At 46.7% G+C, this 21,317-nt stretch overlaps 1 protein-coding gene across 9 annotated transcripts in view; it reads left to right on the forward strand.

Annotated features, from left to right (window-relative positions):
- Nucleotides 1-1,691: 1,691 nt before the first annotated feature.
- Nucleotides 1,692-21,317, forward strand: part of ARMC8 (armadillo repeat containing 8) — a 179,686-nt gene continuing 160,060 nt past the window's right edge. For 4 of the 9 annotated variants that reach the window (XM_074964093.1, XM_074964091.1, XM_074964094.1 and 1 more), the window contains exons 1-2: nucleotides 5,792-5,844; nucleotides 12,755-12,826. Coding sequence is in view for 5 of the 9 variants with exons in the window: in XM_074964085.1 (XP_074820186.1) it covers nucleotides 1,707-1,751; nucleotides 5,768-5,844; nucleotides 12,755-12,826 (194 nt within the window). In the remaining 4 variants the exon portion in view is untranslated. Of the gene's footprint in view, nucleotides 1,752-2,117; nucleotides 2,347-5,767; nucleotides 5,845-12,754; nucleotides 12,827-21,317 lie in introns of those variants that run through there. The other 5 variants (XM_074964085.1, XM_074964088.1, XM_074964092.1 and 2 more) reach the window with 3 other exon arrangements.

Here is a 21,317-nt window from a genome sequence, read left to right on the forward strand (position 1 = left end):
TTAAACCAATAAGCCACTACCTTTTTAAGTCCTTTGTCATGTGCTAATACTGCCTCCATTCCTAAGCAGTAGCATGCGTATCTAATATAAAGGGGTTTTGAATTGCAGGTAGGTTGAGAGTAAATGGGTCACAAGTGTCATTTACCCTGAAAGCCAAATCACTACAAAAGGTTGCCCCCCCTCCTGCTGGTAATAGCTTACCTTAAGTGATCACTCTCATTACAGTGTGTATGGTAACACCAATTGTTTAATGTTCTCTATGTATATAAATCTCCCCACTGTGTTTTCCACTGAATGCATCCAATGAAGTGAGCTGTAGCTCACGAAAGCTTATGCTCAAATAAATTTGTTAGTCTCTAAGGTGTCACAAGTACTCCTTCACTATGGTGATGGTTTCACTTTTCACCTAAGCTATGTAATGGTTTTAAGTTCTATTGGCAAACCCATTAATGAACCTGTACTATGAGCAGAGCCCTACCAAACTCTGCACATCTGCAAGTGTCTGGGGCGTCAGACTAACTTTCTTATTGTCCGTGGAAATGCCCGATGTGTTCCCCAAGACAGGCTGCTATTTTTTGAATCTGCTTGTATTTTTTTGGTTTCAGTTTCAGATCGGCACACAAACTTATCACAGACCATTTGTAACTGCATCAGTTCCTGCTCAAAAGTGTTAGAACTCACCAAGATATCTTCCGGCTATTACAGATAGGCTGAGAGTGCCATTCCATGGAATGCTCTTTACATAAGACTCCCAAAGCTAGTAAGGGAATTACACAAGCCAAAAGCCATTAATTTGCCACAGCCATTATCCTGCAGTAAAAGTGGTCTTTTCCCTGTCATTTGAATCTCTTTCTCTTGCCAAGATCCACTGTAGGAAACCAGAATGAACGTGTTCCAGTGTCAAGGATATTTTCTAATTGTGTTAATGGATAAGAATCCTTTAAATTAACTTTAGTTTTCTGTAGTACACAGAATCTAATACTGTATTTTTATTTTTTGCTCAAACTATGCATCTGTCCCCCCGCTCACCTCCTTGTGCTCCCTCTCCTTCCATCCCCACCCCACCTCCCTGCCCTCCATCCTTACCCAACTGTGCTCACTCACCACCCTGCACGCCCTTTCCTTCCAGTCCACCCCCATCTCCCTGTACCCCTTCCCTCCTCCCACTCCTCTCCCTGCGCTCCCTCCCCCTCCGTCCTCACCACACTGCTCACTCCCCTCTGTAGGTTCCCTTTCTCCTCCTACTCACCTCCCTGCGCTCGCTCCCTCCTCCCCACCGAGCTCCCCTCCCAACATCCCTGTGCTCCCTCCTCCCTAGTGCTCCCATTTCCCCTCCCTGCGCTCCCCCGCCCTGCCAGATATCAGAGGGGTGGTCCTGTTAGTCTGTATCCACAAAAACAGGGAGTCAGGTGGTACCTCAAAGACCTCTGCCGTGCTGCTGGCACATGCACACTGTAACCCCCTCGCCCCCGCAGGAGGAAAAATTCCGGCCCGGCCCCCCCCGCGGGCGGCCTCAGTGGGCGCATGCGCACCCGTTTGGGCCACAGGCAGAGAGTTTGGATTTGGCCGATCTGTTAGAGCGGCTCCTGTGGCCGGGCCAGGCGCTAGCGCCGCCCCCGCCCCCGGCGATGGGCCGGGCTCGGCGGCGGTAGCGCTGGCCGCCTCGCGCGGGGTTGGGTGCCGTCGTTGGCGCGCGCGCCCCCAAGATGGCGTGTGTGCTGGAGACGCCGCTCCGCATGAGCGTCCTCTCGGTGAGTGCTCGGCCCTTCCCCCGCGGGGCCCTGGAGCTCGCTCGGCGGCTTGTCCTGTGCGGTGTTATGCAGGAGGGGGAAACCTGACGGACCCCTAGTGCGGGCGCGGGCGGCCGGGGGCTCTGGCTCCCCCCTGCCCTTCCTCTCCGGGCGGCCGGGGGCCCTGGCTTCTTTACCGAGGTCAGCGTGGATCTGTCCCAGGCGAGCAGCGTTAGGTGCTGTCAGGCGGGGACGCTCCCCCCGACGTGCCCTGTTGGGCCCGCGGGCAGGGGCCTGGCTGTGCCAGCCATCATGGCCTGGGCCTGTCAGTGCGGAGGTAGGAAGCTGCCCCCTGGTGTGAGTGTGACCCCCCAGTGCCCGACGCCTGTGCATCCCGGCGGCGGGGGAGAGAGACTCAGGAGAAACCACAGGGCCCAGGGTGGGGAGAGCGAGTCACCTCAGTTCGCCTTCTCGTCCCTCCTCGCTCTTCGTCTACTACCGAGGACGGCGGGCCCCAGGCAAGATAAGGCACCCCCTTGTGGAGCTGGGGAGGATCCAGGAGGGACGTACTGAAGGGAAAAGAGATGGGGAAGCACATATGAGACATACGGAAGAGGTGAGAAAGGATAGAGGAAATAGATAAAACTAGGCAAATTGGAAAATAGCATGAAAGAGGGAGAGAATGTGTCTGTTGGGGAAAAAAGGAATAAAGAAATGAAAATGGTGCCTAAATGAAGACAGAAAACTTATAGCTTAGTGTATGTATGCTTTTTGCGTATGTATCTGTATTTTATTAGGTTTCAGAGTAGCAGCCGTGTTAGTCTGTATTCGCAAAAAGAAAAGGAGTAGTTGTGGCACCTTAGAGACTAACCAATTTATTTGAGCATAAGCTTTCGTGAGCTACAGCTCACTTCATCGGATGCATAAAGTGGAAAATGCAGTGAGGATGTTTTATACACACAGACCATGAAAAAATGGGTATTTATCACTTCAAAAGGTTTTCTCTCCCCCCCACCCCACTCTCTTGTTGGTAATAGCTTATCTAAAGTGATCACTCTCCTTACAATGTGCATGATAATCAAGGTGCGCCATTTCCAGCACAAATCCAGGGTTTAACAAAACCTTTTGAAGTGATAAACACCCATTTTTTCATGGTCTGTGTGTATAAAACATCCTCACTGCATTTTCCACTTTATGCATCCTATGAAGTGAGCTGTAGCTTATGAAAGCTTATGCTCAAATAAATTGGTTAGTCTCTAAGGTGCCACAAGTACTCCTTTTCTTTTTGTATTATGTAGCTAATAGATGCCTTATAGCTAGATGTGGGGAAAGATGTAAGAGCCAAAACAGTATTTGTGTACTAACACTTTTTGTGTTGGATACTCTAATTTAAAAAAATCAGTGTTTTGGATGTTAAATATTCAGGATTCTCTGGTTCTTTTTGTTGCAATATATATAATTCTCAGTGTTGTTTTTTTTTTTTTCCCCCCGATGCAGATATGGTAGTATTACTTCCTTTTTTCAGAAAGTATTCATTTTACCTTCCTCTACCTGTATTGGTGTTGAATCTACACAGTTTCACTATAAACTTTGCACCATATATAGGGATGCAGGGTCCTTGCTTATGAAAACTGCTGTCAGTTCAGGGCTTTTGAAGCTCCCTTGCCCACTCATCACTGGCAAGTAGTAATTTTGTCTTGTCACTGAAGACTGCTTAGCACTTCTGAGTGCTCTTCTGATGGCCATGTTGCTGCTGTCTTGTGAAGAGGCTCATCCGCTGCTGCTATGCTGACATGTTGGTGTAGACAACATGATGTCCTTCCTCTACGGCACTGGAGTTTTAGAATGGAAAAACCCAGGAGTCGTAGCATGAAAGCATTTCCTTTTCCTGTTGGTCTGAAGGGAGAAGGTAACAGACAGAATACCCATGGTGGTTGCACTCTAGTGCACCCACCATTGCGCTGAGAAAAAGTGGAAGATTGTGATTAGAGAAAAAGGAAATACTGTTGTGGCGTTTCTTTGATTTTTTTTGTTATAATTGGCAGTGTTTTTATTTAAATGGCAAAATAAAGGAATACATTGCCCCTTCACCTCTGGGTAACAGTGTTTATTACTAAATGCAACTGTCCCACATCTTAAAATGAAAACACTGTGAACCAAAATCCTACTTGCCAGTCTGAAATGGGTACCGTAAAAGCTGAAGTATCTGTGTCTTTAATTTTGATTATTAAGCTTTTAAGCAGTGTGAAGGCAAGTGTTACTTGTGTTTGAATAGAATAGTGCCAAGGTTATACCCCAGTGGCTATTTGTTTTTTATATTACCATTTCTGTTCGCTACTCCTTACAAGATTGAAGGATATATATTTTGAAACTATGAGCAAATAAATTCTGGTAACAATAGCTATGAAAAATCTGGGGAGGTTTGAGAGACTCGTTCTTATGGATATTGGTGATGAGATGTTCCTCCCAGCAGTGAGTAAACAAATTAACCTTTGTGTGGCAGGGTTAGTACTAGTCAATAGGCTAAAGGACAGTCTAGATTAGAATCAGCACTTACTGGGAGGTCTTCATTTTGCATTTATACACAGGGTTTGCTCTGGATATATTTCTGGTGGTGGTGGAAGTCTACTACTGAGCCCGTTCTACTCTCAAAAGCTTCATCCTTGGGACAGATAGGCAAGCACTCCTGTAGAATGTAGGTGGCATAATGAAGCAGGGGGCCTTTAGGTTCTTTTCGCTTCTCCCAGATAGTCATGAGATGGTAGGGAGGAAGATAATGGACATCCTTGAAATTCAGCTGGATAAAGAGGAGTAAATTAAATCCAAGGGCACATATTTCCCCACTCAAAAAGCATGACTGAACTTAGTTCCCTTTCATTCCTGAAGAAAGTCATTGGGGAGGAATATGAGAAGCCTAATAAAGGGAGTAGGCTCAGCTGGCAAACAATACCATTTTTCCAGGTTGGCATCCATTCTTCCAAACTGGATGCCTGTAGTTAACTCTACATGTTAGTTTAGGAAAGCCTAAATAAGTCATCAGACTTTTGGGAGTGCTGAGTACCAGCAAATTCCATTAAAGTCAGTGGAATCTCTGCGTGCTCTCCACCTTTGAAAATTAGGCCACCTTTTATTGTGGCCTGATGAATTTTCTGGGAAGTTGAGAACAGTTTGCTGAGATGAAAGAAAAACCCTTTGTAGTATGTCGTCGTGAACTTGGAGTGGAAGCTTTCCCTCCCTTCTTCCCTTCTCCCACCGTTGATTTGGGATGCTAGTCACTTGAATGCACTTCCAACCTTGGACATCTTAAGGGAAAATAAATGGCGCATAGATATTTAGCGGATACATATGTTGTTTCTGGGATCAGAGTTTTAAATTAGTCTTGTGAGGAATGCAGTGTGTATTGTTACTGTATGTGCTGGAGTGTGTTGGACTTATTTATAGAAAGGCAGACTCTGTCAATGAAAGTGGCGAATGTGATGTGTGAGGGTAAGGTGTGTTGAAGAAGGATACCTTAACTGAGCACTCCCTTGTTTTTAGGGTTTATGTAGGTGGGTATTCCTCTTGAGCAACCTTAACTGTTTTATGAACTTTTTTCCTGTGTGGGGTTATAATACATTTCCACAAAAAAAAGTTAACCAACTGGTAATGTTCTGCAAGTGTTGCCTTTCCATTCAACCACAAAAAAGTGGTTAAATTACAAATTAAGGCAACCCTGACATCTAGACCAAACATGACTCATTTGCCTCAAACACAAACATTAGAATGCCCACACAATGCCTATACAATTCCTTTCATTCCCAATGTATGAGTACCAAAATAAGCACATCCCATTCAAAATTGCACTCTCTCACACAGTGTTAATGCCTAACTTAGAAGTTGTTTGGTTGTAAATATTATGCATTTGAATGTGATCGTGCAGTTCTATCACTATCTTGTCTGGTAGGTTTTGTAGTTTTGTGTCTCATTGGGCATTGCTGTTAATTTGGAATTTGCCACTGCATGAATTGACAAAGTATAAATTCTCTTTTTCTCCGTAGGAAGTAACTGCTAGCAGTCGCCATTATGTTGACAGATTATTTGATCCTGATCCCCAGAAAGTCCTGCAAGGTGTCATGTAAGTAATATGAACTTGAGTTTGAAGTTCTATCATTAGTAGTCTAGGTTTGCTTGAAACCCAGCAGCTTTGCACTTGAAGGGAAAGAAAGGGATACTCTGCAAATTTCTACATGAATTTATTTTGGAAAGTATTACATGGATCAAATACAAACACACAATCATATTTTAGTATATTATCGCTTTGTAGTGCATACTGTTGGTAGCGCAGCCTCACAATCACCAGAAGAGCAGCAGGTGCCCTTCTTTCAGGTCTGATTGGAATTCTGTCCTTATTCCATCACCACAGCAGATGTGTCCACCCCCTGCTTCAACAGTCTTCCCTTGCTAGTATGTATAGAACATTGTATTGACCTTCTGACTCAGCCTCAACACAGGGAAGCCTCTCTCAACTTGCTCAGGCAGAATCTATTTTTTCTCTTCCTCTAGCCTAGCATCAGTAGTAGTAGGGAGAAGGTGTTGATAGAAAGATTTTGAAGGAAAACTTTCAGGGTTTGTTGACTGATGCTATAAGGTTGTTTCCTGTCTCCACTTGGGTCCACAAATTCTTCATCCCTCCACCTTTACACAGCAACACTGCAAAAAAGGCCTTGAGCTGCCCAGGACTGACTTCCTGGGACAGGCTGTCTCCTTGCCTTTCAGCTCTCTCTCATGTGTCCCAGAGTGTGTCTTGGCACTAATGCCTGGCCCCTCTGTTGATTACTACCTTGAAAGTCCACAAACACACTACAACACTGCCTCTTGGGTCAGTCTGCTCTTATAGAACTGGAAACACCTCAGGCTCCCATCTGGCTCTTAAGCCTCAAGTTGTTCTCTGTTTAAACAGCAACTCTGACTTGGATCAAGACACACTTCCCTACCCCAAATCATGCAGTGTAAATGTTACAGATTCTTCTACACTGAGTGAAGACAAAGAATCAGACTCCATCTGCACTCTCCTTTCCCCCACGCTTGCTTTTTGAGAAGACCAAGGTCCAGTCTCACTTATGGTTCCTTCCCAAGCCCATCTCATTCTCTAGCCAAGTTTTGCCATAAGTCTCTAAGGAAAAAATTGTCTAAAAAGAAGCAAAAATTGCAGTCAACCTCTTCGGATAACTCAACTAATCATCAAAAGCATTTCCCTAGATCAGAGGTATCAGACTCATTCTGTGGTGAGGACTTGATTACCTTTTCACTCAGGCTGTGGGCTGGGAGTAAAATTCATGGGCAAGAAGTGAATCTTGCAATCTAGTCTGACTACAGAATGTGCTCTTCAGTTAGTGAAGTTAAGTATTGCATTAAAGACAATTTAAATAAATGCATTTTGTTTCCTTCCTTTTTGTCAAATTAGCTCTTTGTTCCCACTGTAGGCAGTCCTCCCCACACCCCCACACCTTTTATAAACTTTTCTTGTCTCAATCCTGTATTCTGGACACTGCATCCTGCCTCTTTGTCACCACACTCCTCCCCATGGTACTTATATGCACTCCTTTCTCACCCACCCATCCCCTTTGGGGATCTGGGATCTCACCTTTTGCTTTCCCCACCTTTTGGGCACTTGTGCTGGGGGGGGGGGGGCAGCAGGGGACACTTCTCCCCTGAACTTGTTGCTCCAAACAGCCAGTTCTTCTGAGCCTGTTGCTGTGGGCCTTGGCAGCAACGTGTGAGGGAAAAGCTTCAAGGAAGAGACTGCCTTGAAATTAGAGCAGTAGCCTCCGCATGGTGGAGGCAGCCAATAGTTTTAAAATTTTTAAATCAGTAGGTCCAAGTAACTTGTATCCAAGAGGTTTTTAAAAAAGAGATGGCTGAAGATCTTGCTTGAGCATTGATGTCCATTTTTAAAAGGTCTTGGAACCCTGGAAAAGTTCCAGAAGACTGGAAGAAAGCTAATATGCCAATATTTTAAGACTAATTGGGATGACCTGTGTAATTGTAGGCCTGTCAGTCTGACATCAACACCAAATAAGATAATGGAGCAGTTGACGTAGGACTCGATGAATATAGACTTAAAGGAGGGTAATATAGTTAATGCCAATCAACATGGGTTTTTGGACAATAGATCTTGTTAAACTAACTTGATATCTCTTTTTGATGAGATTATAAGTTTGACTGAGAAGGGTAACATGTTGATGTAATATACTTAAGGCTGGTCTACACTCCAGAGGTAAGTTGATGTAAGACAGCTTATGTTGACCTAACTCTGTAGGTGTCTACACTACAATGGTGCTCCCGCTGATGTGAGTCGCCCACTACAGCGACCTAATAACTCCACCTCTATGAGAGGTGTAATGCTTTGTTCCATGAAGTTAGGGTGTAATTACATTGCCTGTTGGATGTCAGCCTGACCCCCCGCATCTCTCACCAGGAGGCTGTTGGTCTTGGGTTCTTCTCTGCCTCTCTCCCCCAGTCCCTCACTGGGAGGCTGTCGGGCTCTCCTTCCCCTCCCTCCCTCAAATCCCTCACTGGGAGGCGACAGCAGGGATCCAGACTGGCAGCCCCAGAAGCGGGGCGGGTGCTCTGGGCTGTGAGCACCACACGGGGCTGTCAGTGCTCTACAATACCTCACTTCAGTTGGTGGAAGAACTCCTGGTGAGGACCTGCACTGCCAACAGAAGGGGCCACTATGGACATGAAAGGCTGCTGTAATTACTGTGGGGGCTATATGTCGACTTGACTTAATTTTGTAGTGTAGACAAGGCCTTAGACTTCCGTGAGGTACCACACAATATGTTAATTAAAAAAAAGTAGAACGATATCAAATTAACATGGCACATGTTAAATTAATTAAAAACTGGCTAACTGATATGTCTCTAAATATAATTGTAAACAGGGAATCATCGTGGAGTGGGTGTGTTTTTACTGGGTTCCCACAGGAATTGGTTTTTGACCCTATACTATTTAACATTTTTATTAATTACCTGGAAGAAAACATAAAATTATCACTGATAGTTTGCAGGTGACACAACAAATGGGGGAGTGGTTAATAATAAAGAGGATAGGTCATTGATACAGGTGATCTGGATTGCTTGGTAAGCAGGTGCAAGCAAACAATATGCTTTTTAATATGGTTAAATGTAAACATATACATCTAGGAACAAAGAATGTAGTCTACACTTACAGAATGGAGGACTCTATCCTGGGAAACAGACTCTGAAAAGGATTGAGGATATTGATGGATAATCAAGCTGAACATGAGGAGCTCCCAGTAGCACACTGTGCCAAATGAGCCAATGCAATCCTTGGATGCATAAATGGGGGAATCTTGAGTAGGAGTAGAGAGGTTATATTACCTCTGTATTTGGCACTGGTGTGACCGCTGCTGCAATACTCTGTCCAGTTCTGGTTTCCACAGTTCTGGAAAGATGCTGATAAATCAGAGAGGTTCAGAGAAGAGCCTCAAGAATGATGAAAGGATTAGAAAACATGCCTTTTAGTGACAGACTGAAGGAGCTCAATCTATTTAGCTGAACAAAGAGCATAAGGGGTGACTTGATTAGTCTATAATTGTCTAGATGGGTAACAAATATTTGATAATAGGCTCTTCAGTATAGCAGAGAAATGTATAACATGACCCAATGGCTGAAAGTTGAAGCTAGACATATTCAGGCTTGAAATAAGGTGTAAAATAACAGTGGGTAGTTAATCAGTGGAGTAGTTTATCAAGGGTTATGGTGGATTCTCCATAACTGGTAATTCTTAAATCAAGATCGGATGTTTTTCTAAAATATATGCTCTAAGAATTATTTTGGGGAAGTTCTATGGTCTGTGTTACACAGAAGGTCAGACTACATGATCACAGTGGTCCCTTTTGGCTTCGGAATTTATGAAGAAGATATGCTGAGCACTTGCAGCAGCCACAGACTTCAGTGAAACTTGTGTGTCCACTAGGGACATAGGAACTGTGTGTGGGTGCGGCATAGGAGCTGTGTGTGGGTGGGGCATAGGGTGAACAGATGTCCCGATTTTATAGGGACAGTCTCAATATTTGGGGCTTTGTCTTATATAAAGTGCCTATTATCTTTCTCCCCCTGTCCCCCAAGCCCTTGTCCAATTTTTCAGACTTGCTGTCTGGTCACCCTGGTGGAGCATGCTCATTGCAGGCAGATTTTTTGGAGAACAGAGCTGCCAGCCTCTAACGAAGCACTGCGCATATGCATATAGCTTGGTCAAATTTGGGTGGATTTTTTCATGGGGAAAGGAAAAGCCTGACACTAATGCGAACCCCACCAAATTTGAAGTCCATGTTCCAAAGCCTGTAGGTGCTAATGCTTCTAAACACACGTACGTACGTACGTACGTTATGGAAAGTTTTTACCTGAACAGCTTGGCAAAGTTATAAACAATTGAAAAACAGGTTTTTGTAATGGAAAAGTGTTAGACAACAGTAGCTACCAGTTCTGCCTAGAATTTCCTTGTTTTTCCCTGGCTTTTAGGGGGGAAAAATCAGGAAGAGACAAAAACACTTAATCTTTCTGTTGACCTTGCTTAAATAGTGGTACAGAGAAAAGCAACACAAACTGACAAGCAAATCCAATTAAAATTGTGTCTGTAAATGTATAATTCCATGGATTGCACTGTAACTGTAAGATTGGTGGAAATTTTTTAGTGCACCTGGTGCAAATATTGTTTTCTTAACAGTAACTCCTTCTTAGTTGGCATGGTGACTAGCCTTCAGTTAGGAACACACACACGCAAACTTAGTCTTCTAAAGTTTATTTTAATGTGTTTTTTTTTAAAAAGGCATTTCATTTGTTGTTTTGCCCTTATCTCAGAGATGGGCAAACTAGAGCCCGTGGACCACATTCGTCCCGTGGGACTGTCTTGCCTGGCCTCTGAGCTCTTGTCCGGGGAGGCTAGCCCCTGGCCCCTCCCCTGCTGTCCCCCCTCCCCTGCAGCATCACTGCTCTGCCAGCGCTCTGGCCCGCCGCTCCTGCTGGGCAGCGTGGCTGCGAGCTCCTGCCGCTCTGAGCGGCATGGTAAGGGAGCGGGGGTAGGGGGGTTGCATAAAGGGCGGGCAGTCAGGGTACAGGGAGCAGGGGGTGGAGGTTCTGGGGGGGCAGTCAGAGGACAGGGAACGGGGGGGGGTTGAAAAGGTGTGGGAGTCCTGAGGGGCCTGTCAGGGATGGGGGTGTGGATGGTGTCGGGACTGGGAGCAGGGGGTGTTGGATAGGGGTCAGGGCAGACAGGGAACGGGGGGGAGTTGGATAGGCATGGGAGTCCCAGGGGCCTGTCATGGCACGGGGGGGTCCCGGGCGGGGGCGGTCAGGGGATAAGGAGCGGGGGGGGTTGGATGGGTTGAGGGCTCTAAGGGGGGCAGTCAGGGGGCGGGAAGTGGGAGGGGGCAGATAGGGGGCAGGGGCCAGGCTGTTTGTGGAGGCACAGCCTTCCCTACCCAGCCCTCCATACAGTTTTGCAACCCCAATGTGGCCCTCGGACCAAAAAGTTTGCCCACCCCTGGCTTATCTAAATCCCTCAAAAGGTCCAACATGGAAACGCTTTGGCTGTAAAATGAGACTTCGTTGAAAAAACTGTGAGTGAGTGAAAATAGAGGGCCTTAATGGCAGTCTGAACATTGCTTTGGATAGAGCACTTTCTAATAGCGAACACTGAAGATGAGAAACCATCTGAAAAAAATTGGGGTACAGTTTTACTTAATCCGACTACTGAAAGGTTAGAGTTGTGAAATGCATGAACTGAACTTAGAGGTCTTGTGTATCTTGCCTTTCTGCTAGTTCGAAGGGTTTTGAATAGTCAAAAATGAATTTTTTATGCTTTCTGCATTTGCAAAGTCTAAGATCAATTACGTCTTGATACAGTTTGAGAGAAGTTAAGAAATTTGTTCTATTGAGTTGTCTGGAAGCTGGTAATGTAACAGACTGCTGGTCTTCCCTGAAACTCATTGAGAATCATGTGTATAATAAAAGCAACTAATGTAAAAAATCCAAGTGAGTGCTTTGTGGCTTTTAGTATACAACAGTAACTTTCTGCACCGTATTAGATTGCAAACTAAGCATTTGAACAGGAGCTTGCCTGGGATGTAGAACTGTTATATTAGACAGCTGCCTCTTGTTTGGAGTAGTCCTGCCTTCTTATCCTAGGTACTGTCTAACCTCCACTACCATATGATCTGAGCACCTTACAGTCTCTTAATGTATTTATTCTCATAATATCCCTGTGAGGTAGGAAAGTGCTGTTATTTCCACTCTACAGCTGGGGAACCAGAGGCATAGAGGCTGTTGTTTGCAGTGTTGTTGTAGCCGTGTTGATCTCAGGATATGAGAGACACAAGGTGGGTGAGATATCTTTTATTGGATCACCTTCTGTTGCTGGAAAACCTGGGGTCTTCAAGCTTGTCTTTTCCACCAGCAGAAGTTGGTCTCACATACAGGTTGTAACCTTCACTAAGGTTAAACAGGAAGCCTGTGGTGGAGCAGGGAGTTGAACCCTTGTCTCCAGCGTCCCAGGCTTGCACCCTAATCACTGGACTATCCTTCCTTCCTCTCCCCTTTGGTAAGAAGTGACTTTTCCCTGCTCCCATCAGAACCGTGCTTCCGATTTCACATTACCAAGGTTTAATGTTTTCCCCACAGCTGACTTATTTTAGATGCTGGATGAAGTAGGTGGGCATGATCAAGTGGTCCATCTGACTTCATCAGTAATGACTTGCTTCCACGTGTGATTCTAACGTAAAGTGGTATGGGTTTTTGCTCATTTGAATGAGCTGGGGCAGAGTGGAAACCTGGAGATCTGGGTTTTGTGGCCAAAGATGTTGAAAAGGTACTGTGTCCTGAAGCAATGTTCAGCTCTGTAGGTGCAGTATGGAGATCTGAAAGACTTTGATAGAATCTGTGGAAACAGGGCTCAATTTTATAAAATTTACTTAGTACCTCAGCGTAATTTACCAGGGTTTGTTTTTCTTTCTGGATTTACAGAGATATGAAAAATGCTGTAATTGGAAACAACAAACAAAAAGCGAACTTGATTGTTTTGGGAGCAGTTCCAAGGTATGTCCTCTGCTACTCTTTTTTTCACTAATTCACAATAGGTTGGGAATAAAGATCTCTACATCACAGGCACTGCTTTTGACCTGATTTTGAAAGCTGTAGTTGGCTGATTACTTTCCCTAATGTAATTTTTAGAGACTTGGAATATCTAAGTTCATGTATTACAGAACAGGTGATTGAGTAAATATGCTTATCATTGGAAAGTTAAGGAATTCATTAAAGCAACCTTGGCATATTGTTATGAAAACCTACTGGCCTAAGTACAAAATCTAATTTCCAACTTCTATAACATTGATGATAGATAAGTGATTATATTTTACTCCCATGCTGTAGTAAATCAATCTGTGAGATGGCTAGCAGAATTTTGCAATTTTACATTAAAGGTACCATTCTAAAGCAATAACATAATAAACACAAAGATAACCTTAGTTTCTGTCCCTTAGCCAGTTGAGAGAATAACAAAAATAAAGAAATAATTTCACAGTATCACCAACTTATTGCTTCAGCAAGTGTTAATGCTTCCTGGTTCCACTGGTGCAAATTAATGGGATGCTTCTTTTGTGCTTCTCTGGTACCCAATGAGAAATTGTCATTTTGTGACTCTTCCCTTCCCCTCCATAAGGCTGAATGACAGCCAAGCCTTTAGCTGCAGCAAGGTGACAGGAGGGGGAATATGTGGAAGAACAGAGTGCACCAATTGTGCTATCATTGTGCAGCCCACTCTTGGTCCCAACTCAGGTCCTGGTCCCGCCTCGTGAGGCAGGTTCTGGTGGCTCATGAAAGAGTGGCTTGCGTTAACAGGACCTATCTGCTCTTCCCTGGCAGGATAGTAAGCTTGCAGGGTGATGCTAGTCTTCCAGATTCCCCAGGAGTTTACACTGATGAAAAGGCTCTCCAAAATCTGGTGAACTTTCCCTCTTCCTTCCCTCCTTACCAAATGCAAATAGCTTAAAGGAAGACCCTAGCTTCAGGGTTGGTAAAAATCAGGTATTTGCTAGAGTACAGGCATAGTTCAGGGCAGATTCCACCCCCCAAAAAGATGCCCCTGGGGTTCTCTCTGTGGCAGAGCACTCTTCCTCTTGAACCTTCTAACAGGTGTATTTATTCTCCAGTTATTGAATCTGGCTTTCCTTCAAATTGAGCAGACCTTCCAAGCCTTTGTGTGCCTCTTATCGTCCCATCCTCTGCTGTTGCTGTGCATACAGAGGGTGGGGAGATTCCCCCTTCTTCTGAGCCTGATACTGAAATTCCAGAGTCTGTATCCCAAATTCCAGAGTCTGCCAAGATCCTCAATGTCATGAAAATATGTTGTGAGGATCCTAAAGAGTCAGCCTGTAACTAGAAAAAGATTCTCCATTTATCCTGATAAAACCTATAGGGAAAAGACCTTGCCTGTCTTCATTTTGTACTCCTGGGGGCATTTTGCACTAAAAAATTAAAAATTCTGCACACTATATTTTAAAATTCTGCAAATTTTATCTGTCAAAATAGCACTACATAATCATGCCAGTTCCAATTATTTTGGTAATTTATTTCAAAATACCTGTCAGCAAGTATGTCTGTAACAATACACACACACACACACTCTCGCTCCCCTCCCCCCGGAGTACAGAGTTAAAGAAACCCCTATGACAACCTAGTTCCTCTTTCTCTGTCCCTTTCCACGCCACCAGAGCCCAATCCGGGGGCCAGACACCCACAGCTACTCCCCCTAAGAGCCCAGCCACGGAGTTCCCCACCCAGACAATACACCCAACCCCCCTCCCCTCCAGAGCCCAGTCGCGGGGGCCCCCCCTTTGCCCAGACACCTGCCCCCTCTCCTCCCCAGAGCCCAGCCATGGCCCCGCAAGCCCAGACACCTATCCCCATGCACCCCAGAGCTCAGGGATCCAGAGGGAGAAACAGCCTGATGCTTGGTCCCTGGCTTGCATGGAGTTTCCTGCATGTCTCTATCTCCTTCCCTCAGGGGAAGCTGGGAACTGCAGCTGCCAGGAACCCTCTAGTTCCCTCCCCTGCTCCCCAGGAGTGTCTTCTATGTGTGAGCTGGGCTCTGCCGGGTCCAGAGGCCCCTAGTGGCAGCCAGCAGCACTGCAGCCAATTTCTATGGGGGAAACGAAATTCTGCATGCACAACATTCGTTTCTGCGAAATTTTGCATTGTGCAGTGGTGCAGAATTCCTCAAGAGTAATTTTGGTAAAGAACATGCTGGGAAGTATCCTATATTAAGGATTTTAGGGCCATGTTTATTAATAAATATAAGTTGGACTGGGAGACTCGGGAAGACTTTTCTCCCTGGCTGGACTGTTCAATGACAGCATCTCCCAAATAATCCTCTGTCCCTTTAGAGGCTGATATAATCACCCCAGGGCCTCTTAGACAGAGATAAATCAGATCACAGAATACTACTTGGAAGACTCCTTTTGCTTCGTGTAATGTGGTGGTGAAATTTAAGTTTAAAAAAAAAAAAGGAATGAATGAATTCCAAATCAAAGTCCCCAGTGAACCTTTACAGTCCAGTTCCTTTTGGAAATCCAGCAAGCACGCCAGACCTTCCCAGACTAGGGTTCAGAATAAGCATCCCCTTGATGTCAGTTCACTCTGTTCAGTAGGGTAAATTAAGGAGCTGATTTCAATACCACCTCTTCCCCCCCCCCCAAAAAAAAAAAAAAAAAAAAGAAAAGAAAAGAAAAAAAGAAAAATTAGACTGCATTTACTCAGGGCAAATTGATTCTCTCCATAGTGACATGGGGGGTATATTACAGAATTCTTCTCTCCCTCCCCCAGTGGATAGCCAGATAGGAGAATTCTGTAACACCCCCCCCCCCATGTCACTAAGGAGAGAATCAGTTTGCCCTGAGTATATATAAATAAAATCTCCCCAGCCTCTTCTTTCCTCAATGTAATTATTTTCTGTCCCTTTGTCTGTGCTTCCCTCAGCATTCTTTTGGCAAGTTTTCAATTTGTCTTCTTGACAAAGGAGCCACTTACTAATTTTCCCATCCTGATTATTTCTTAGGAGCATCCTTAACTTTTTTCCATTTCTCAAAAAACAAGGGGGACACTCATCTAAAACTACAAAACTAGTTAGTTCATTAGTCCATTGTCAAAAATTAAAATGGAATCCCATGTCCTCCCTGTCAGCCCTCAGACCAGGGGTTTTTCTGGTGAATATAGATGTGCAAAGTACTTTTCTTCACATTTGTATACCATCAAAAGTTCCAGCATTTTTCAATAGGATGACCTAATTTCCAATAAGTTTTTACCTTTCAGCTTTGCAGCCATCACAAAAACTTTCATAAAAATGATGTGGTTGCACTTTTCTCAAGAGAGGGAATCTTAATATAATCCCATATTTCAGCTACCTAGTAACAGATCCTTTCTAAGAAACACTATGGGAGGTGACCAGATACAAACAACTTTTTAAAAAGGAGTACCTGTGGCACCTTAGAGACTAACAAATTTATTTGAGCATAAGCTTTCGTGAGCTACAGCTCACTTCATCGGATGATGCATCCGATGAAGTGAGCTGTAGCTCACGAAAGTTTATGCTCAAATAAATTTGTTAGTCTCTAAGGTGCCACAGGTACTCCTTTTCTTTTTGCTAATACAGACTAACAGGGCTGCTACTCTGAAACAACTTTTAGTCTCTGGGTTTGATCAATGCAACAAAGACTTTTGATGCCTCAACATCTGTCTTGCTTTGAAGCACTTGCAGAAATTTTAAAAACTGTTACTCCCATTGCTTGACAGGGTGGAGTAGCTGGAATAGCTCAGTAATTTTGTGCATGTCTAGGAAATGGTCAAGATGAGATCACTTGCCTCTCTACTGGGCCTTGTTGTATCTTGTCAAGGTTCCCCCACTCCTCTCCTCCCGCAGTCCAGTTACACCTCAAATCCTTAGAGCAGTTTTTACTCTGTGTTTACTATGTGTTTTGGGATACAGTTGGAGATGCTGGTGCATTCGTAGTCTCAGTGAAGAGATGCTCCAAACAGTGGGTTGGCCAGATATGAATGGGACGCCCCTACAAAATCTTCTTGGGATGTATCTGACCATAGATGATAGTTTTATATGATGTGGGGAAAGGGCTTAGTTTGAAAACTACACAAGGTGTCTGGTACCTAATGAAAAGAAATTTATATGTTACTATTGTGGAACAGATTCATGTTGGCTTTCAGAAACAAATCTTAGTTACCATCTTCTTCTACTGCTGTGCAGTCTGTCTTCAGCCTGTGTGAACTGCCCCTGCCTAAACAAAGCAGAAAAACCATGCTTCTTGGTGGAAAGAAACCTTAAAGTTCTTCAAGTGGTTGCTCATGTGCATTCCAATAGGTGTGTGTGCAGGCCGCGTGCATGATCGTTGGAAGGTTTTTCCCCTAGCGGTACCCATTGGGTCGGCGGTGGAGACCCCTGGAGTGGCACCTTTATGGCAGCGTATATAGATCCCTGCCGACCCGCTGGCTGCTCAGTTCCTTCTTGCTGCCAGTGACGGTCTTTGGAACAGCTCACTCTCTTGCATTCGCAAGTGCTTACCTAGTGGTTCCCTTTTCTTGGTTGTACATAGTTGTTAGTTCATTATATAGTAGTTTGTAGTTAGTTGGACTTACTTTGGGGGGCTTCCCCCTACCCTAGTTTCCCCAGGCACTGGGGCATGCCTCGGTCACAGGGGTTTAAGGTGTGTGAGAGGTGTGCGAAACCTATGCCCACAGGCGGTCCGCACGCTGCCTGTCTCAAGTGTATAGGAGAGGGCCATCAGACAGATAAGTGCCCAATTTGCAGGCGCTTTAGACCCAGGACTAAGAGAGAATGGGACTATTGTTTGAAACTATTCCTGATGGAGTCAGCCCTCCACCCACAGCCGGCACCGGAAGCACCACCGGCAACATTGGTGCACAGCACCCCGGCCTCAGTGCGGGATGTCCCGGCACCAAAGAAGGACTCTTCTAAGGAGCACCAGCTCCGCTCCCCAACTCGTAAGGCCAGTGCTACCAGGCGGCACCGATCACAGTCCCCAGTGTCACATAAGAAAAAGAAGGCAGACGGGTCGTTCCCCTGTCAAGAAGGTGCAAGGGGACTCCAGCGGGGTGTGTCCTTCGGTGGGACACCCATGGTCTGGGCCTCAAGACCCTGCACCATTGATTCCGGCCCCAACTGGAGGCCTGTCAAGTCTGGTACTGGTGAACTTCTCGACTCGGGAGGATTTGGAGGAAGAACTCGACCTTCCCTCCATGCCGGATACCTACGAGGCAGCACGGGACCTCATTGCCACAACAGTGGAGTCCCCAGCACCGCAAGCCCAGGCATCGGCAGCGGCGGCATCAGCTGCAGCATCTATCCAGGCTGGCATTGGTGGCATCTGCAGTCTGCACCCTCCCCTCCCCCCCAGCAATGTCACTAGCTCGCCGGACCCTGCATGTGACGGGCTCTGGGCTGTCACGTTCAGGTGCAGCACCTGAACCAGGCTATCAGTGAAACTAGAGCCACCTCCAGTCATGGGAGGCTCTGAGGTACCTGACCCAGCCTCCAGAGAGCCAGAAAAACAGGAAGACCCTATGCCACGGGCTGCCGCTCTTCCTAGCCAGATGAGGTGGTGGAGGGCATCACCACCACCCTACCAGCGAGGAACACCAGGACCTTCTTAGGAGGGTGGCCCTAAACCTCATTCTCCAGGCAGAGAAGGTCATGGAGGAGTCTGACATGATGCTGGATATCCTTGCCCTGGAGGGTCCTTCTAGGGTGGCTTTGCTCCTAATAAGAACAATCCAAAACACCACTAAGGTGCTCCGGCAGACTCTGGCCTCTATACCACCCACCGCTAAAGAGGTGGAAAGATGCTATTTTGTGCCGCAGAAAGGATACACGCACCTTTTCACAAAGAGAAGCAAGGACAGCCAGGTCCCGCGCCTAAGTCCTGGGATGCTAAGAAGCTGGACCTTTTTGGCCGAAAGATCTTCTCGACTGGGGGCTCCAGCTTTGAGTGGCCAAACAGCAAGCAGTACTCAGCCACTATGCTTTCAACTCCTGGAGCTCATTGGCAAAGTTCCAGGAGTTGCTTCCGGCTGACTTGCACAAGGAGTTTAGCACGCCCCTTGAGGAGGGCAGGGTGGTCTCCAGAACCTCCCTCCAGGCCATGTTAGATGCGGCGGACTCGGCGGCTCGGACCATGGCCACCACTATTACAGTGAGGTGCAGTGTGTGGCTCCAGGTGTCGGAGATACCACCTGAGGTCCAGAACACAATTCAGGACTTTCCCTTTGACTGTGCCGGCCTGTTTGCCCAAAATACGGACTCTTGCCTGCACAGCCTTAAGGACTTGCGGGATCTTGAAGTCTTTCGGGATCCACACCCCTGCACCTCAAAGAAAGCCTTTTAAGCTTCAGCCCCCATTCCACTTCTGCTCTGGGCCTCCTAGGCAAGACTCGTCAAGGAGATGGGGCAGAAATAATAGGAGGTGCCTGCCACAGTCCTCCTCAGGCCAAGGCCAGGGTTCAGCCAAACAGCCCCTTGGCCCGAAGCCAAACTTTTGAAGATGCGCCCAAGGACGGAGCATCAGTTTCAGTCTTGGATCCTTTACCGCCCCCCCCCCCCCCCCCCCCGAATCGACTCTCTGACTTCTACCGGGTTTGGTCCCAGATCATGTCAGATCGCTGGGTCCTCAGCCTGATAGGGGTGGGATATTCTATCCAATTCTCTTCCCTCCCACTCCCCTTCCCTGTCCCTCTTCAGGGACTCTTCTCACAAACAACTCCTCTTGCAGGAGGTGCAATCGCTCCTCGCTCTAGAGGCAATAGAGAGGAGGTTCCTCAGGAGTTCTGGGGCAAGGGGTTCTGCTGCTGCTATTTCCTCATCCCCAAGGCCAAGGGTGGGCTCCAGCTTATCCTGGATCTGCGAGACCTCAACACATTAATAAGGAAAGTGAAGTTTTGCACGATCTCTCTGGCCGCCATCATTCCTTCCCTGGATCCAGGGGACTGGTAAGCTGGCCTCGATTTGAAAGATGAATGCTTCCATATATCCCTTATTATCCCAGCCGACAGAGAATTCCTGAGATTCATGGTCAGTGGCCAGCACTACCCGTTCAGGGTGTTCCTGTTTGGGCTCTCAGCAGCCCTCCGAGTATTCACCAAGTGTATGGTGGTCGTGGCAGCCTTCCTCCCCAAACGTCAGGTGCAAGTGTTCCCATACCTGGGTGACTGGCTCATCAAGGTCGAGTCGCAAGTATGGGCCGCAGAGCATGTGTCTCTGGCCTGGGCCACATTCCGCAGGCTGGGCCTCGTACTGAATGTGCCCAAATCTACACTGGCCCCGACAAGGAGAATAGAATTCATAGGAGCTCTGTTGGACTCCATGCAGGCCAGGGCGTTCCTGCCCAAGCTGCCGCTTCCAAGCACTCTCGGTCATTATCACTGATTTTCCACGACCACGGCCAGAAATTGCATGAAACTATTGGAGCATATGGCAGCCTGCACATACGTGGTCCAGCATGCCAGGTTATGCCTTCAGCCCCTCCAGGTGTGGTTGGCATGGGTGCACAGGCCGGGCAGGGACCGACTGGACGTGATAGTTACCCTCCCCCGTTGCATTCTCGAGTCTCTTCTCTGGTGGCTGCAACCACAAGTTGTCTGGGCAGGAGTACCCTTTACCAAACCCCAACCTACCCTATCCTTAGTTACAAACGCCTCGGCACTCTGTTGGGGAGTGCACCTGGGCAATATCAGAACCCAAGGCCTATGGTCCCACACGGAACTATTGCTGCATATCAACGTAAGGGAGCTGAGGGCGGTTTGTCTGGCATGCCAAGCATTCCAGGCCCACCTGCAGGGCACAGGTAGGTCGGTGCAGACGGACGACACCACAGCGATGTTCTATATAAACAAACAGGGTGGTGCTCGCTCCTCTCCCCTGTGCCAGGAAGCCCTCGGGCTGTGGGATTTTTGAATTGCCCACTTGATACACCTTCCGGGAATGCAAAACGAGCTAGCCGATCGCCTCGGCTGGTCATTTCATGGTCACGAATGGTCCCTCAGGCCAGACATTGTACATTCGATTTTCCAGAGGTGGGGCTCTCCCGACATAGACCTGTTTGCGCAGCAACAGGAAGTGCCAGCGGTTCTGCTCTTTCCTGAACCACAGTCCAGGATTCATCGTGGATGCCTTTCATCTTTCATGGACGAGTCACCTGCTGTACGTGTTCCTGCCCTTCCCTCTCATATACAAAAGCCTCTTCAAGACTCACCGGGATGGGGCTTCCTTGATCCTCATAGCGCCAGCATGGCCCGGCAGCACTGGTTCACAGTGTTGTTGAATCTCTCAGTGGACAGACCACTAGCCCTTCCCGTGTGCCTGACCCTTATCACACAGGACCACGGCCATCTGTAACACCTCAGTCTGGAGTCCCTCCACCTTATGGCGTGGATACTCCATGGCTGAACCCTCTTGAGCTTCAGTGTTTGGACCCAGTGAGAGAGGTCCTGCTGGGAAGTAGGGAACCCT

This window comes from Natator depressus, chromosome 9 (assembly GCF_965152275.1).
Source record: "Natator depressus isolate rNatDep1 chromosome 9, rNatDep2.hap1, whole genome shotgun sequence".
Taxonomy (NCBI): Eukaryota; Metazoa; Chordata; order Testudines; family Cheloniidae; genus Natator; species Natator depressus.